The sequence below is a fragment of the Agelaius phoeniceus genome, chromosome 3 (assembly GCF_051311805.1).
Source record: "Agelaius phoeniceus isolate bAgePho1 chromosome 3, bAgePho1.hap1, whole genome shotgun sequence".
NCBI lineage: Eukaryota > Metazoa > Chordata > Aves > Passeriformes > Icteridae > Agelaius > Agelaius phoeniceus.
The window spans coordinates 40,412,999-40,429,083 of record NC_135267.1 but is presented as its reverse complement, the minus strand read 5'-3'; the positions used below and the strand labels follow the sequence as shown (position 1 = coordinate 40,429,083).

Below are 16,085 nucleotides of genomic sequence, written 5' to 3'. Positions count from 1 at the left end.
AAAAAAGGGCAAATAGCAAGACTTCTGTCTCAGCAACCTGCAGCCCAAGTTTGCAGGCAATCCTACATCACCTTCCAGCCTCGCGTCCCAGGTACAGAGGTGCTTCCCCGTCCCTCGCACCGTCCTCCTCTCACACCGGGCCCCGCCGTTCTCTGACGAGGAAGAAATTTCGATGTTTTTTTGTTTGTAAAGACCCTGAGCGTGCCGGGGCAGGCGCTCCCGGCGGGCTCTACGCCCGCTTGACGCTGTTGAGGAGCTCGGTGAGTTCGCCGATGTACTTGATGGTGTACTTCAGGGTCTGGATCTTGGTGAGGGGCTGGCCCCGCTGGCTGTAGATGGGGGGCAGGTAATTGCGCAGCGTGTGCAGCGCGTCCGCCAAGGTCCTCATGCGCAGCTTCTCCCGCTCGCTGGCCTTCCTGCGCCGCTGGGCCGACATCCGCACCTTGGTGCCCTTGGGCAGCCGGGCCTGCCCGGGGCTGGGCAGGTAGGCGGCGGGGAACTCCACCAGGCCGTACCCCGCCAGGCCGCTGCCGCCGCCGCCGCTGCTGTAGGGGGTCTCGGCCGCCGCCGGGCACGGGGACGAGGAGTAGGATTCGAAGGAGGGCGTCGGGGACAGGCTGTGCGGGGGCGAGATGGGGTGCAGCTCGAAAGGCCCAGCGGAGCTTTTCCAGTCCCAGGCTGACAAGCAGGCGGGGTGTTCCGAAGCCAGAGCATCTTCCATGTTGATCAATGTCTCGTGCAGCTTGTCCATGCTGGAGGAGCGCTCGGGAGAAGCGGTGCCCTCTGCCCACCAGCAAAAGCTGGAGCCGCCGGCTGCCGAGAGCTTTTTATGATGGAGGGAGGAAAGTGACAGAGTGGGAACACGGGCTTGGTGCGAGGAGTTCAAAGGAGCGCCAGAAGTGCTAAGATAGAAAATGAACTCCTGATGTGCTAGTTTCTTCTCAGTGATAATTATCAACCTTCAGCTAAAAAGCCTTTAAGCTAACAGGCAACAGCAAGAAAGGGAGAAAAAAAGATTATCTTCTCGCAACTAAACCGATTAAGGCTACGCATCTACATTGAGCGTTGGGCTAGAGGGAAAAGTGCTGGAGAGGAAAAAGAAAATGAATCATTTTACAAAACAATTTACAGATCTAGAATTTATTGGTCGCTAACACAGACCCTAAATTTAGGCCATTGAGCCCTGATTTCTGAGTGACTGAAGGTGATGGCACTGCAGCGGTGATATGTGACCCATGCTGACTGCTGCTGGGCTATCTCTTATCTGCATGTTAATTGTGAAAGTCAAAGATGGTTTGTTTGGATTTGTGTGTGTTATGGCTCTCTGTGGATTTTTCCTCTCATGAGATTGCAACTCACGAGAAACCAATCACTTTGGTTTTCAATATGAGAAAGGAGGAAAGAGCTGCAGTACATTCCCCTGCAGTTTGTAGCTTTATGTGCTATTTTAATACATTACTTGGAAATCAAAAAGGAAATCTGTAATTGTAAACAAGGTCAAAGTCCCATTAAAAAATAGGAAAATGTAATTAAAAAGAAAGGTCTAGGAAGCAAAATATACAATGTATAAACTTTGGGTCCAGACAAATGTTTTCTATGGAAATTTAATTCAAAGTAATATATAGGTTATATATGTGTTAGAGAAGAGTAGAAGCTACTTCTGTAAAATTTTCTACCTCTAGGAATCTGTTCTTCTGGCAAAAAAGCCCTTTTCTAGCCCCTGTTCAATGCAACAGTAGTTATATGTTACACAGTTCAAATGAAAACGTATAACCTATAAATTAATATCATTAATAATAAGCACTTCTCATCTCTAGGCTTCAGTACAGCTTCCAGTGATGATTAATGGTCTCTATTACTCAGGGGAAATGGATAAGTGGAGGCAAGGAGGAGCTTTCCCCAAATCACACAGCAAAGCATTAGGAGAGCCAGGAAAACTGTCCAAAACTCCTGAGCTCTGCAGATGTTGAGCAGCTTGGCTGCCAGCCATGACTTTGTGTTGGCACATAATGGAAGCAAAATGTAATATGTAATGAAAAGAAGGGGAGAAAGAGTGTCAACCTGGAGGAAAAATAAAAGTAGGATTTATTTTAGAGTTTCCTTCTGTGTAATGATCTCTGTGTGCTCCATAATCCACTCCAAACAAAGGCAGGGAATGCCTCAGAATTGAACACGGCCTGCAGAGGTTTTCTGGAACATGCCACTTCTTTCTGTGAAATCCTCACTACAACCACACAGAAAAAACCCAATCCAATACTCAGCATAGTCACTGAGAAGGCTTTTGTGAGTTTTTCTGAGTAAGGTATCAAAATGTTAGGAGGCATCTTATGGTTTAAAACTTAGTGGGTTTATCCTGAGATGAGTAAGAAAGTACCAAAAAGTGAAGGATTTTTGCATTTCAACCAGGGCTGAGAAAATTTGACTATTGTGACATCTACCCCACACAAGAACTCAGGGCACAGCTCCTGCAGACAGGATTGCTTTGTGTTTTATGGGTACCTCATCATATTCTGAGCTCTTCTCTGGTCCTTCTTTAAGGAAAATGACATTAAACAGTCCTAAGAAGCACAGAGATTCTAAAACTGCTGAAAACTAAATTAAGACAAGATGACATGTATTTTCTGTGACTTCAGTGATCTGAATGGTTTCATTGAGTACCCAGACAATGGTCACAATGTCACAATTTAGACATGGGATCTAATTTTGCATAAATAGGGAACTTGTTCTGTTCAACTCTTTTACCTTTTTTTTCCTTTTTCCTCCCTGTATTTGTGTTTGTAGTGTCTTTTCCGTTTGATAGGGCCCCTGCTCTTATTTAACTTTTTTTTTTTTCCTCTTAACACAGCAATTAAAAGACTACAAATACAGAAATAGAAGGAGGGGGAAGTGGAAAAAAAGGCACTTTTGTCAGGATGTGAAAAGGAAAAGAAGCTTCCCAATATATGTATGTGTACATGTCTATATGTGCATAATATATACATATGGAATATATAAATATATTAAAAATACATAGCACATATAGAGACTGTTCTGTACAGCAGTTTCATTTTGGAACCAAATAGCAATTAATGCAGTCAAATTTAGAAGCAAAAACATCAACCAGTCACTTGTTTGATGACTATAAATAATGTACCTCACCAGTTAATTTATGGGTTAATCATAGAAAGTGTTGGTCAGACACCAAAGGGGGAAAGGATTTTGTGCACATCCAAGATTTTGTACAGATTTTTGCTGTGAATGAGAGATTAACTCATTCTGATTTCATCTCTCTGTTATATATTGAGATTAGGCAGGGAAGAGGAATGCAAATTATAGCAATAGCTATAAATTTTCTTGTGTCTTATGAGTAAATGTTTAAAGCATCCAAGGCAAGATATGAGAGTATGTAGACAATTATTCTAATAATTGTATGAAAAATCACTGGATTTTGTAAGGTTATGCCCCTGTGAACTGTTACACATGCAAGAAAAGTTTACAGGCTTTTCTGTATTAATAGATATTATGGGGCTGATGCCTTGCAGTTCTTGTGCATCCTTTTTATGACCACTGTGCTCCCTGACACTGCTTTAGCTTGGGCACAGCTATTTGTGTCCCAAAGGCTGCCTGGCTGTGGTCCAGAAGTGAGCAAAGGGCTTCCCCAAACTAAAGCAAGTGTTGCCACAACACATCTGCAGAGCCAAAGGAGGGGCTGTGCCCTGTTTGCTCTGCTGGTGGAGATGCAGACAGAGGTTCAGTTTGGAAAACCAGCCACCCATTTCTGGCCACGGCCCCTGGGTTCCCTAAGAAGACTCAAATGAAGCGCGCCTCAGTTTTGGCTGAATTGGGAAGCTGTGCAGCACCTTTCCACGATCCTGGTGTGATCCACAGCCTGCATAAGTCAGCAGAGTCTCATGGCATGTAGCTGTTCTTGGATTAATGAGTTTTGGACAGTGTTACAGTTGCACCCACAAGAATGAGAATTCTCACTTAGGAAATTATCTTGCAAAATATATAAGAAAATTATAACACACAAAAATCAATGGGAATGGTAGAACTGTTCTCAGTGCTATTTATAACAGTTTAAAAAGTATCATACAGAGAAAGATAAGGCTACAGGCTGGATACCAGGTTTATTTTTCTAAACCTTATGACAACTGGATGCTCTCATTGAAGGTCTAAGAAAGTCCAGTATTTCAGGTGGCCTCTTCCTAGACATTAAATACACAGAAAAAGGAAAAAAACAAAGTTTTGCAATTTTTATTTTATTCTGCCTCCTCAAAATTTTAGGAATTTCCTTTTTATCCATTAATAATACCAAAACATTGAAGGAAAGTGAGATACTAGGCTAACACCAGTGAAATATAAACTGACAAAAAACGATAAGGCATTTTCTTCTTGACTGGTAGTTTGGATTTTCATTTCAATAATATATTCTGCAGTACAAAGGCTAACATCTCAATCTTCATCTCCTTTAAAATGAAATGTTCCTTGCTCATATTTTTTAATTCATCACAGGAAAATGGATGCATAAAGGAGCAAAAATTTTTCCATTTAAAAAACCCAAACCACCCATGGCATAGAAAATTTCTAGAGCTTCAGGTTTTACATTTAAAATAAGAAGTCCAGATAATATGGCATGACTATGTATAGTAAAAAAATGCATTTTTTTGTACAGTAATTTACAACTGATATAATTTTTTTTCTATATTAGAATGTATTTCCACCGTACTGTGATTTTGATAGGAGAAACATAGAGTGAGTAAAAAACTATAGTGCCTGGGAAGAATGCAGGCTGAAACTGAGTTAACATGGATAAAGATGTTTAAATAACACTAATCTCATCACAGTCAGCCTCCTTCACCATCTTGGCTTATTTTTCACAAGAAGTAGATCATACTAACATCCTTGTAGGGCACTTAGATGATACAGTCTCATCTTGCAGTTTGTAAGGTGAAAAAAAATCTCCCAAAAGCTTTTAAAGTCCCTTCACTTCCTCTTTTACAAACGGCTCCCCAGGCATTGGCTGCAGCGCCACCCGCTCGCTGGGGAGATGTCTGTGGCCTTCCTGCACAAGGAGTCACATATAAAATGTGGGGCAAGCAGCTGCAGGTCTCACCAGCTTCAGCAGACACAGCAGGTGTTCAACACTTCTGAAAAACAGTGTTGAACACCTCTGTTTACATCCAAGCTGGCAATAAAGGAAGGAAAGGATCCACCACATTTGTTATCCAGACTCACCATTAGCCACCAGACAATGCTTCTCTCCTTTTTAATGCTTTGCCTCAGTTTGGGTAGAATAATTTTTTTTTTAGAATTTTTAGACCTTGAAGCTCCCTTCCTACTTGTGGAAGAAGGTTTAGTCTGGGTCCAACCTCAACTGAAGCAAATTAGACTTCTGAATAAGCAAACTGGTCAACAAATCCATATATTTGGGGGTTTTTTAAGGTCAGTATGCTGAAGAATGCAGATGCATAGCCACTTACAGTTCCCAGAGAGAAAAAAGGCAGTTAGAGAACAAGGACCAATTCTAAGTCCAGCCGTATAAGAGGGAGGCCAAAACTCTTACTATAATCAATTAAAATAATACGTAAATTAGACGTCTAATTGTTATTAGACAACTAGACCATCTTTAGTCAAGCAAATCTGTGGCTAGCACAAAAGAAACTGTTGTTATTAATTTGTAGTAAGATCAGAATGCTGTTAAAAAATGTTCTAATGCTGTTAAAAAATCCTGCCATAAAGATTTAAAATGTTTAATGTTCTCAAGGGTGCAACTCCAAAATATCCAGACTGGACCCTGCTCATGGAGAAGAAACAGTCAAGTGAGTATCACCGATTTCTCCAGGGCTTTGCATTGTGAACCAGCATCTCTCTGGTGTTGGGCTGGGAGGATCAGGACTTATCTATTTGCTTTACATCCTCAAATGTAAGTATTTGATCCTCCAAATAGTGTCAGTCCCCATCGACTGACAAGTGACATCAGCTCCGCAATTCATTTAAAACATCTGATCTCCAAGCAACTGGCTTCCCAGATGAAAAGCCCTACGTGTGGAATTTACACCTACCCACCTTTTAAGTAGTGACTTTATTACCTAGTGGTTTTCAGCTGATATTTAGGAATGTCTTTTTAATACCCCTGTTAACAGAAGTTGAAAGGAGGTTCGACTATGTGGTTGGTCTTTAATGTCCACTGGCTACTTCAGCCAGAAGGAAGGGCCAAAGCTGGGGGAGGAAGGAGAGCCTAATAAGATCAATTTTGCTCAGAAATGAGAGGTAACAGATATTATCAAAATAATAAAAGCCGTTTCTGCAGGAAAACTCTATTAGCACTTAGTGCAGCTAATTATGTCCGTTTTCATATTCAGTTTTAAAAACTGTTGTGTGCTGTAATGGAGGAGATATATCTCCATTTTTCATGGGAGAGGTGGAGGGTTACTTGTTGCAAGTTTTTCAAGATCAGCTATACCTCCTTTCCTACCCAAAAGCATACATTCAAATTTAATAAATTGTGAAGTACAATATATTTTATCCCAGGTGTTTCTTCTACTGTCCCATGAACAGTGGGATGATTGCCTTTGCCATGTGTAACAGTGGTTTCACAGGCCTTATTAAAAACTGGGATAGCACCTAAGGGTTTGCACTCTTGCTTTCCTGCTGTTAAAATGGGCTTTCATGCATTCATTTTGCAACCTGATGAATTTTCCAGAACTAGGTAAATATTACAAGAAATTAAAATAGCCAAGAAAATTGCATTGAAAGCTCAGTTGTGGCTGTAGTCGAGCTGCAGAGCTGTGTGTTTGTGAAGGGAGCTCTTTTTCAATTTCTGTGATTACATTTCAGTTCAGGCTGTTCCTTTTTGTCCACTGAACCTCCTCATCAGTATCTGCTCATTTCTTCCTCCCCCACATCTTAGCACTGATGGGCAGAATTGCTGTGTGCTGCTAACAGAAACCATGTTTCATCTCCATGCTAAATGAAGTTGTGCTCTGGGCAAAGTCTCAGTTCAATAATTATAAAATGGATCAATAGTCTGGATAAGAGACAACATACAAGTGTTAGATTACAGATTTTATTAGCACTTACATATTTCACATTCTGAAATAAAATGCTGTGTGTCTGTTTGAGCACCTTTCAGAGCACGGGGTTAGCCCCGGGTGAGGACCATTAATTTCAAACTGCAATAATAGATTTCTTGACAAGTTGCTAAATCTTAATTTTAGTCACATTCAATCTCACCAAAAAGCCCCCAAGTCTGTCTTTCAGGCTATTGATGAATCTAAATAGGATGTTAATTTGGGGATTTTTTTTTTGCATTTGCTCAGAGTGCTTCCATGAATTTTGCCTACTGAATTAAACTCAGTCTTAGAAGAGTCCCATGAATCCATTTGAGTAAAATTGTTTGTATTTTTGTAGATAATGCTGGGTATGCAGAGGTTTCCAAATGACATTGAAGTGTAGGTAGTGGTTAATGTCTTGGAGAGCAGAACTTCCATCAGAGGGACTGGAGAAAATTATCTGGGAGCAGCCTTGGGATGTGCAGAGAAAGCAAAAGCAAATCCCTGTGCTGGCTGGGATGACCCCATGCAGCAGCACAGGCTTAGGAAGACATGACAGGAGGCAGCTTCTTGGAAGACTTGGGAAGCCTGGTGGGTTGAAACACTGGAGCAAGTCTAGAAAAAGTTCACCAAGCTGTCTGGGGGACCCTTGGGAATGTGGTGTGTGGAAAGAGGGCCAAGGAACTCAGGGCAAGCCTTACCTCTGCCTGCAATTGCAGCTACCTGGTGGGAGGGGAAAAGAGGAGCAACCAAGCTCTTTGCACACTGCAGGAAAGAGGCAACAAACAGCAATTCTGAGTCTTAAAAGCCCTTGACCTTTCAGTGATGCATTATAGGTTTCCTGCTGGTGATAGAAGACACAGATATTTTTCCTGCCTGATTATATTTTTGAACGGTTGTGTTTGGGTTACGAGACCATAGTGCAGAGGTCTACGACTGAAGACCCTGCTCCTTTTCTTTACCTCATAATCAAATTTTATTTTCTACCCCTTCTCAATTTTTCTACTTCTAGTTTGTTCCATCTATCACTGAATATTATTCCTTTTCCTCTTTTGTTTGTCATTTAATTAATTTAATTTCTCTCTCTCTTTCTTTTTCTTTGAGGTTTCATTTACTTGATTTTCTGTGTCTCATTCTTTTTGGTTCTTCTTGGTACTGACAGTAGAAAATTATGCCTTTTCTTGACATCTCCTGCTCACATAATCATACATCTCTCTTTATCTACTCAGTTGCATGGATAAAGTTAACTTAGAAGCAGGAAACATGTAATTATCCACTTGAAACAAGTTTTTCAGGCAGTCCTAAGCACAGCCCATCAAACAGGTATATTGTTTTACTATATAGTTACAGCTGGGAACTCAGTTAAGGTTGTAAAGTTAAAAAAATAAAAACAAAACTTTAGCTCACTGCTGTTTAGAAAACTATTTTTAATTTCTATTTTTAAACACAAAAGAGAGTAACAAACCTAAACTCCAACCAAGAATACTTAAGTATGGGCCAATACGTCAAACTTAGGAATCTATCATCAGGTCAAACAAAGAGAAGTCAAAATGTAGAACTAGAGGGAAAAAGGATTACCAATCAAACCCTCAGCTTGCCTTCATTCTGAGAGCCCATTTAGCTGTGTGTTGCTGTCCCCATCACTCTGAGGAGACACAGACATCTGGTTTGCACCCTGCCTGAGTTCCTGCTTAGTTAATGGTAATTGGATGTGTAAAAGTGGTGCATGCATGAATAAGCAGGTAGATCTCACAACAGCAGGTATGCAAATCCGGGAGGCAGCTGGTCCTGGCTACCACTCCACTCCCTTAGCATCCAGTTTGCTGCAATCCAGGGAAAACAGTAAAGCGCTGTCTGTGGAGGCAGCACAATCAGGTCACAATCAGGATGGAAAATCAGGTCACCAGTGTCCCGTTCTCCGCCCTGCCACTGAGCTGCAGGATCACAAAAAGGCCCTGTCTTCTGCTCTTGCTCCCCAAATCTCTCCCTTCCTTGGAGAGAGGCCGTGCCAGGGGAGGGATTACCTCTGCAGATATCTCTATAGTGCCCACCACAGCGGTCAGCTTAAAAGACTGTATAAAATGGAGACGGAAATAGAAAGCAATTACATCTAAATTCTCTGGTTGATACTGCTTTAAGCCGGTTGAGCTTCCAGAGAAGTGACTTTCTACAGTAAATATTGGCAAATGGGTTGTAGTAAAAATAAAAACAAAGGGGAAAAAAAAAAAAAAAGGAAAACGTTGATTTCCCTGACATTGACCTGCCCTGTCAGGCTGGGATGCGCATTCATCAGTGTCTCGCTCTTATCTGATATCTGACATTCTGTGATCAGTTGAAATCAAAGTAACACAGATGGATGGCGTTCCCTTTTGAAGAACAAAATGTACCGAGAACTGAATTTTCAAGTACATTCAACTTGAAGGTAACTATTAGATTGAAGGAGCGTCTTTTAAAGGAGGGGCAGGAAAAAAAAACCAAAAACAAAAAAACAAAACAAAACAAAACAAAACCAAAAACCAAAAACAACCAAGAACTCAGAAGGGCATTTGGGGTTTCCCTATTGATGTGCACCAAAGTAAGCTAACATTTACATAGTCCCTGCTACCTTCAGTGTGCTCCAGACAATGGCTAATCAGTACTCATTACACAGCTTTAAAAAGGCCGGGTATTCTGGGGTGGTGACCTGCATCCTCCCAAATAAAACCTAGAGCCTGAGGCTATTTGGCCACACACCTCCATCCTTGGAGCTTTCCTGAGATCAGACTGGCTGTCCCCCTCCAAGGAACCTCCCAAGCCTTGTATTCTTTCAGAGGAAAAGATCAATTTCTAGAAATACCATTTGCTAATGGAACAGGAAGGAATTTGATCCAGGGAATCTTTTAATTAGTGAAAAGACTACTTTAGGAATCAAATCTGTGATGAGAATGAAATGGGGCACTGGCTCACACACCTGGAACTCATCATTACAATCCAGCAAAGGAATCAGCTAGTTTTGTGAAATTTTAAAAAATCATGAGGGATACAACACTCCTGTTTCAAATTCTGAGCTATGTTCCTACTGAATCCTTAGACTTCCCACTTATATTGGGGTCACATAGTAAATACTAAGAACATCTTTTATATATCTTAGGGTTGTGTGTTTGATTATGCTTTCACATGCTCATGGTGCCAGGAGCACCCTGATTTTTTTTTCAAGGTTTCCTCTTCTAGCCCAAAGATAGCTCTCTTGCCCAGAGAGTTAATTTTTTTTGTTGTTTGTTTTCTAGCAAAGCAAAAATTAAAATAATATTTAATACATGGTTCCATGGCTCCCACAGTCTTTTCTCAAGAATTTTTGGTATCAAAAATTCTTCAAGTGTTCTGCAGCAAGAAGTTCTTTTCAATAATAAATTCAAACCTATGGAAGAAGCCAATCTTTATAGCTAGTGGACCACCAGACTGTATTCTTTAAAATTTTCCATGAGGACTTCCTCTAATTTAAAATAAACTCTAATAATAGAAGTATCAGTGTATTTTATTTCTAGTATTGTATAAAGGCCACTCAAATTCAGCAATAAAATATTTTCTGGACACAAATAATTTCTTTTTTTTTTTTTTTTTCTAGTGTAAGTCTTCAGGGTGACTCTCAGAGCTACTTTTGCTCCTAGATCTTCCACCTGGTAAAACGTGCACGTAGGTGTCCGGCCAGGGGCACAAGCACTGAGGGGAAAAGATCAAAGGCCTGTAAATGTGTCAAACTTTCAAATGCAAATCACCTGCCATAACTCTGCTGAGAACAAATCCTTCATTATCACCATTCTGTGAAAGGCTTAAATTAGCCTGAATTAGCTGAAAAGAACAAGAAAAAGAAAGCCATCTATCTTCCTGTGAGTTTTATTACCTTTAGATTTATTTGGCTAATGGTTTGATAGCCCACTAATCTGAATATCTGCATAACCGATTCTTCAAATAATCCATAAATAAAATACGCGATCACAGAATGTTGTTATTAAAGTGAGATCTGTGACAATAAATTAATAAAAGAGCACTTAAAATAAGCCACTCCTTTTCATTGCCAAACTATGAGCTACTGTGAGTGATATAATAGCAATTATCAACTGGCTTCTTAGTTTGAATCACATTTAGAAGAATTTTTTAATGGGCACTTCCTAAATTGTGTGTTCTCCAGATAGATGCCCCACTCATCTTTACTATTGGCTGTCATTCTGCAAACATAATTACTTTTCTAAGAGGTACTGTATCTTGGAGTTTTTTATGAATACTTTTAGTGATATAATAGAGTATTTGATCAATTTAATTGACTAAAAGAGCAAGAGTTATAACCCCCCACAATTGCACTGCACTTTATTTATAAGGGGAAGTCCTAGCACTGTATTTTGTTAAATGAACAGCTGCAGAGAGGTTTTGTTAAGTGAACATTATTTGGAATGTGAAAGAGGTTAGACTGCTGTCAGAAAGCTCTTGGTTGGGTTGGACAAGGCAATGTCTGGGAGGAGCTGGCTGGGGACCCTGAGCTCCACAAGCTTCTTCACAAGGTGTCCTTGGGTGGGTCTGGTGGGACTTCCCAGAATATCTTTGCTGGTAAATTCTATCTGCACCATGGACACTTTGTACCTCACTGGCTCTTCTGTTGGTCAGATTTTTTAATATATTCCCTCCCTGAAACATTCATCCCACACAGTCACTTGCTTAGGTTGTATTCCAAGTTATCAATACAGTTGATCACAAAATTCAAACTTGGGTCTTTTCCCCAGGCAGGAGTAACAAGGTTCTAAGATTTCCATTCAAGAGGGCTATACCAGATCATATGGATGAGGACCCCACAATTTTGAAATCTTCCTGTTCATTGTCATGTCAGAGCAGCTCCAAGTCTTTGACTTCTGTAGTGAGTGTCCTGGCCATTGGAAGACACCAGTGACTGTTGATAGTGATTTTTCCTGAATCTGTAACTTATGGCTTCCCAGCACAAACAGTTTGTGTTGTAGTAGAAAAGAAAAAATAAATCCCACACTTAAATTACTGGTATTTTACAAAGTAAATATACTATCACAAAGAAGTTTTTGCAAGATAACACCTCTGTTATTGGTAGGAATGTAATCTCGGTGAATTTGTTCAGTTCTCTGTAAAAATTCCAACATTTTCAATGCCAGAGCCTCATATCCATTTTACACAGTTATTCTTCATATTATTAGTGTGGGGAGAGGAATGTTGTCTCTGTAAAACCTCAGTGGTGAGCTATTGAGAACAGAACAAACAAAGAATTACTGGCCTTTTAATTTTTTTTTTATTAAATATGCTGGGTTGTTATACAGAAACCAATAGATTATCACAGGATATTTTTCAGCCCAGTTTCCAAACCACTAACACCAGAGATTACAGTGTGGAAGGTGCTGGATTATAAGGTTCTGGATAAAGGTTTGTTTGGTAAATAGAAACTTGGCCTTTGAAGCTGAAAAAGCCACAACCAACCCCAAATAGAAAATATCGCTGTTCATCCTGCTTGGTTTCATTATTATAGCTCAGAACTCCTTATCTATATGATTATTGTAGCATTTTCTTCTGGTATTGCTAAAAAGAATATTCTTAAAATAGAACAGCAGAATAACATGTTCTATGAGTTTTTACCATTACCATACAAGAAACCACAGCAGGCAGCAACTGACTGTAATAGTGGGGAAAAACAACAAAATGCCATCAACTGAAAACAGCATTTCTTAACAAATCACAAACAAAAATCATGAGGCTACAACTTTTCCCAAATATCTTTCTTGCAAATTCTGAGCAATCTGCAAGAAGAAAAGGGATTTTTAGAAAGGGAAAAAAAGCGACATCCTCTTTGATGATGGCATTTCAGTAGATGCCAGAACAATGGTGTATTTCTGCTTGGAGATGCATGAGCACAAACCCATCACCTTCCCTTGGACCTGATTGATAGGAAGAACACCTACAAACCCCACACATCTCATGATAAATAGTAAACACAGACAACACAAATCACTATCTGAACCCATGCTGTAAAAGCTTGTATTTTTCAGGTTAAAAGGTAATAGAAAAGCAGGGGTAGATGTTGGGCTGTGCATGACTCACTAAAAATCATTGTAGGAGCCATACACAGGGAGGACACAGTTTGGCTGGGTTTGTACAGAGGAGTACAGACTTGCTAATCTGCATGCCTTGGGCTTTGCCAAGAGGTTATACCAAATCTGGCAACACAAGTGCTTGGGAATGCAGGATTCATATATGCCCTATGCCACCCCACTGTACTATTTCCTACTTTTCTGTTGTATTTCCTAAACTTCTCTCTAATATCAGCATCCCCTTTTTCAGTTTTTTGATATCTCCTCAAGGCAAAGCCTTTACATCCTCATGTACCCCTGCTGTACCCTCTGTATTCTTTGATGTGACAGACAGCCAGAAACAGCCCACATCACAGCTTAGGGCAGCACATGTGAGCTGGCTGCCCAGCAGACTGTCAGCAGAACCACTGCTGATTTTTTTCCATCAGGAAGGCATGGCCCTAATTAGCAGAAATAAGACTCTACTCCACTTTTCTAACTGGCAGGTCACAGAATCACAGAATCACAGAATTTCTAGGTTGGAAGAGACCTTTAAGATCATTGAGTCCAACCCATGTTGTAACACCTCAACTAGATCATGGCACCAAGTGCCACATCCAGTCTTTTTTTAAACACATTGAGGGATGGTGACTCCACCACCTCCCTGGGTAGATGATTCCAGTATTTACCACTCTTTCTGTGAAAAGCTTCCTCCTTAATTCTAGCCTGTATCTCCCTTGGCGCAGCTTGAGACTGTGTCCTCTTGTTCTGTCTGTTGTTGCCTGGAGAAAGAGACCGACCCCCAGCTCACCACAGTCACCCTTCAGGGAGTTGAAGAGAGTGATAAGGTCACCCCTGAGTCCCCTTTTCTCCAGGCTGAACAACCCCAGCTCCCTCAGTCGTTCTTCATACGGCTTGTGTTCCCAGCCCCTCTCCAGCCTCATTGCTCTCCTTTGGACACACTCAAGCATCTCAACGTCCCTCCTAAACTGAGGGGCCCAGAACTGGATGCAATACTCAAGGTGTGGCCTCACCAGTGCCCAGTACAGGGGAAGAATGACCTCCCTGCTCCTGCTGGCCACACTATTCCTGATACTAGCCAGGAGCCATTGGCCTTCTTGGCCACCTGGGCACACTGCTGGCTCATGTTCAGCCGGCTGTCAACCAGCACGCCCAGGTCCCTTTCCTCCTGAGCACTGTCCAGCCACACCATCCCCAGCCTGTTACACTGCAAGGGGTTATTGTGGCCAAAGTGCAGGACTCAGCACTTGGACTTACTGAACTTCATCCCATTAGATTCTGCCCATCCATCCAACTGTTCCAAGTCCCTCTGCAAAGCCCTCCGCTCCCAGCTTAGTGTCATCTGTAAATTTGCCAATGAAAGACTCTAAACCCTCATCCATGTCATCAATAAAAATATTAAACAGAGCTGGCCCCAGCACAGACCCCTGAGGGACACCACTGGTGTGATTTGGTAAAGAAGCCATTCAATAATTAGGAAAACTAGCAACACATTAGCCTGGATATAAAGTCCTATGAAGCACCTGTACATTAGGGATGCATGTGGCTGTCACTCTTGAAGCCCTTTGTTCCATTAAACTCCAGGTTTTGGGGATTCTGAGACTGAGTTCAGGGCTCTTTCCTACCCAGTTGTAGATCAAGCAGCAAATTTAAGTCTCCAGTGCAAAAGCTTCAAAGAAAATGTCTACAATGCACTGCAGTGGGCTGAGAGACAGAGGCTTAAATCTGCTCTGGGACGTGTCAGTCACGTTGGACTGAAAGATAGCCTGAATTCAGCCTCACAGGGGGCCACAAATTTCATGGTTTTGAGGCAGTTAAAACTTGGAGAGTTTCTAGGGTTGTGCCTATCTCGTCTGTCTGTTGTTATGTGGTGTCACTGCCAGGGCAACGCTGGGATCTTGGCATGGACGAATAAGACAGCATGCAAGGGCTCATCTAGTTTGCCCCTGAAATTATCCAAAACAGACCACACTCACAATTCCTTCTACCATGTGCCAAAGAATACCCAAAACTTACCACAGATCCAATGCTTGTGAAAAATATTTGGTGAGACAACTAGCTGGGCTTCAAACTTGGCTGCAGAAGTGCTCTAGCAGAGCAAATTGTATTTTAAAATAAGATATTCAAATAACAAATGCTAATGTAGAGCTACTTCTACACTACATTGGCATTTAAAATATTCCTGATCATTTTCCTTAATTGATTTTTATTCAGGCAGCTTCTGAAAATTAAATATCCATCAGGAATTTTAGTAGGACTAGCTGTTTTTAATGAACAAGATTTTTCAAAGGTATGTCCCTTTCTCCAGTTGTGCTCAAGTCTCTGAAGTGGCAAAACCTCTACAACTTGGTCTTGGGGCAGGGGTGGTCACAAGGCTTGGGCTTAAAGAATTTTAAGGTTTCTTATGTGATTAAATTAAATTCAGTACTGATGGTAGCTGCAATGCAGGATACATGAGCAGGAGAACTGTGCAGAGTGGTTCTGTCACCGATTGTAATTTTGTTTTCTTGAAACAGTTAAAGTGTTTTGTTTCCTGAAGGAAAAAGCGCCAAATCTAGCGCCGAGTTTACGGTTTCGTCAGTAGCACTTGGGTTTACAACAACTCCCAGTAATATTCTAACTGCAGTTTCCTTTTATCTGCTGTTATAATATGGCAGGGCCTGACACCTTTTTAGACATGAAAAGACTATCTTGTCTCAAGTAACAGCTGCCATTAGTCTCTTTTGCCACTCCATTTCCAAGGATCTCCCTTGACACAAGAACACAGAGCCAAGGCTGTGTAAAGTTAAATAAATCCCTTCTCAAATTAGGAAATTTCTTGGTTAACTATCAAAAAATTCATTATGTTCATCAAATTTTTGTGTTTGTTAGGTAGGTTCCCATGTGGGTGAGTATTTCAGTAATCTCTACCAATGGAAAAATGACAATGGGATTCAGAGATATTGAGAAGTGATCTTTTAAATTATATTTTTTT

The 16,085-nt window shown here is 41.0% G+C and overlaps 1 protein-coding gene across 1 annotated transcript; it reads right to left on the bottom strand.

The window, feature by feature from the left end:
- Nucleotides 1–229: 229 nt before the first annotated feature.
- On the bottom strand, nucleotides 230–751 carry MSGN1 (mesogenin 1). Its single transcript, XM_054630650.1, has one exon. It carries the CDS (start codon nucleotides 749–751, stop codon nucleotides 230–232), a length of 522 nt encoding a protein of 173 aa, XP_054486625.1.
- Between the last annotated feature and the right edge of the window lie 15,334 nt (nucleotides 752–16,085).